This window comes from Penaeus chinensis, chromosome 9 (genome assembly GCF_019202785.1).
Source record: "Penaeus chinensis breed Huanghai No. 1 chromosome 9, ASM1920278v2, whole genome shotgun sequence".
Lineage (NCBI taxonomy): Eukaryota > Metazoa > Arthropoda > Malacostraca > Decapoda > Penaeidae > Penaeus > Penaeus chinensis.
Window position 1 is genome coordinate 26,577,808 of NC_061827.1, and position 2,500 is coordinate 26,580,307.

At 42.1% G+C, this 2,500-nt stretch overlaps 1 protein-coding gene across 1 annotated transcript in view; it reads right to left on the reverse strand.

Moving 5' to 3' along the window:
• Positions 1-2,500, reverse strand: part of LOC125028726 (dynein axonemal heavy chain 5-like) — an 80,797-nt gene that overhangs the window by 13,200 nt on the left and 65,097 nt on the right. Inside the window, exons 86-91 of the mRNA XM_047618206.1 lie at positions 2,447-2,500; positions 2,191-2,347; positions 1,956-2,086; positions 1,535-1,788; positions 884-1,073; positions 572-751 (exon numbers count right to left, since the gene is read on the reverse strand). The exon at positions 2,447-2,500 is cut by the window's right edge and continues 102 nt beyond it. Coding sequence (XP_047474162.1) covers positions 572-751; positions 884-1,073; positions 1,535-1,788; positions 1,956-2,086; positions 2,191-2,347; positions 2,447-2,500 — 966 coding nt within the window. The remainder of the gene's footprint in view (positions 1-571; positions 752-883; positions 1,074-1,534; positions 1,789-1,955; positions 2,087-2,190; positions 2,348-2,446) is intronic.

A 2,500-nucleotide genomic window follows, 5' to 3' on the forward strand; every position in this document is an offset into this window, starting at 1 on the left:
CAATGAGCGAAAAATATCGTCATGCTTACCCAGCATGAAAATCAAGAGAGAGAAGAAATACGTGAAAATGCACAGTTCGCGCCATGCTCATTCTGTACACAGTACTGAAGAATGCTACAAGGTATATAATTAGCAGTGCTCTTGGAAGAAAGTGTGCACACATATGTATTGCTGTCAGTCACAACTAAATGTTCTGGAAGCCGTTATGAAAAAAAACAACAAAACTGCTGACAGTATTTTTACAAGTGCCAAAGGATGTAAACAGCCAACCATGAATGTATACGAGTACATTCTCGCTGAATTACTTACTGTCTACTCATTACTGTCAATTTAATCACTATCTAAGATTGCATAATACAGACCAATTAAATAATATTTGTGACAAATACAATTTGATTCTGATGAACATATATCATTTCACGTAAATATAATAACATCATGATATTTCATCCTTCTTAGTTTTTAAATGTCTATATTAGAACGAATACTAAATGCAATAGTTCAGAGTGATTCCCAAAAGAGTCAAATGAGCATCAACCCCCTGAACCGAGGCCGGCGCTGAGCTCCTTACCTCTTCCGGTTTCTCCTTCTCAAACCAAACCTTCCAGTCCTTCTCGTTTTCGACGATCTGGTCGAGGATGTTGGCGAACTGACCCAGCTTGCTGAGCTCGACCAAGTTGAGCCACGTGATGTCGAGGATCCAGCGGAATGGCTTTGGCTGGACGGCTTTCAGGTCGAGGGACGCGCCTCCCTGGTTTGGAGAAGAACAGTATTTTTCGCTTTGCAATGAGTAACTGCAATCACCCTACACAACTACAGATGATTTCATCTTGCGCATTTATACATCTACAGAAGTGCACTTCTTGCAACATCGAACTCTTACTTTGATAAACTTCATGAACTCATCGTGAGAGATATGGCCAGACTGCAAATCTATCTTCATGGCCAACAGCAGAGTGAACAGCAGCTTATGACGTTCATAAAATCCCCGGCAGGCATTCCTCCAGACCTGAGCAGTCAGGAATTTGATGATGTTGATGATTCTGTTCTTGGGATTGTTGCTCTTCTCTGATCTGCAAGACGGCAAAAAGTCCTTCAAAATACAGTATACTAGATTTATCAGAACCTATTTAAAGTTTCTCTATAATATCCTCCCCTTTTTTGCAGAAATGACATCGAATTCATCGAACAGGAAAGTACAAATCTGCCAAAAATGAAAAATCATGCTTATACGGCAATATTATTTATTGGTATTATCTTAATTTTCCATACATTATCTGCCAGAGGAGCCAGTATCAAAATATGAGGGAAATACAAAATTTTGGTAAAAATCTTGTCGAAAGCTGTCTATATGTATATTAGCAACAGTCTACAATTCCACAACTTATTGATGCAACAGTTAGAAATGATAGTTATTGACTTCAATAACAGTCATAGTAAAACAGCGTGACAGATGGTGATCATTTACCAACAATACGTTTCTGAAGTTCTGATGTCATTCGTTTGCCTGTAAGAAGCTTGGCCGGACACATACCTTGTCATCGACATGTCAAAGAGGACGAGGAACTGCCTGAGGGAGGTCTGATACATGCACGACACGGCAGCCATGTCGGTGATGAGGAAGTACAGAATGGAGCCGCGAGTGGCCACGGGACGGTACTCCTCGCGAGCGCCGTTGATCTTACGTTCGGTCTCCGAGGCGATGTGCAGCTTCGTGCTCACGTCCTGGGCGGTCGCCTTGGTCTCCTGCAGCACGACGATCAGGTCCTCGTCGTCCACCAATGAGCCCTGCATTAAGGTTCTCTGACTGTATTTTTTGACATACAAAAATGCTGATTTTGCAAAATATACATTTTGATTATGTCGTGCACACTTGCTCGTTGAATACACCGGATCAAAAGAGAATACATTTTCAAATCAGCGATATCCTACATTACTAAGGGTGTGACACTGACCTGGACTGAAGTGAGACGGTACAGAAGGTTATCTTCGAGTTCCTTTATTTTACGTTTGTTTTCCATCACCTCCTCGATAAGTGCAACGCGTTCGTTTTCCAACTCCCTCTTCTCGGTCCTGATGACTCTACCTGCATGAGCACCGGCGACATTAATTGATATTGCCCAAAAATATCAGTGAAGACTACACGCAGAAATACAGTCGCGTCACCTGAAAAGGGAGATTTTGCCCTACCTAGAAGCTGGTCCTCGAGGCCATGCACTGTGACGGTGAAGTCAATAATGGAGGTCTTGGCCGACACCTCGGGCGTGTAGGCCGGGTTGGAGAGTTTTGTGGTCATGTATAGCATGAATCCCGGCATGACGTCGCACTCTTTATCCCCGACTACAACCTAAAAGGGGCGTTTTATGTTTGACTTTTTCTTTAGATAACAATCAAATATCCCAAATAGTTAAAACTGAAATAAAAGAAAAGCCTCATCAGGAATAACCTTTAGTATGGATCCTGATTTGATGAAATTCCTTTCCAAGAGATTGTCCAGGAC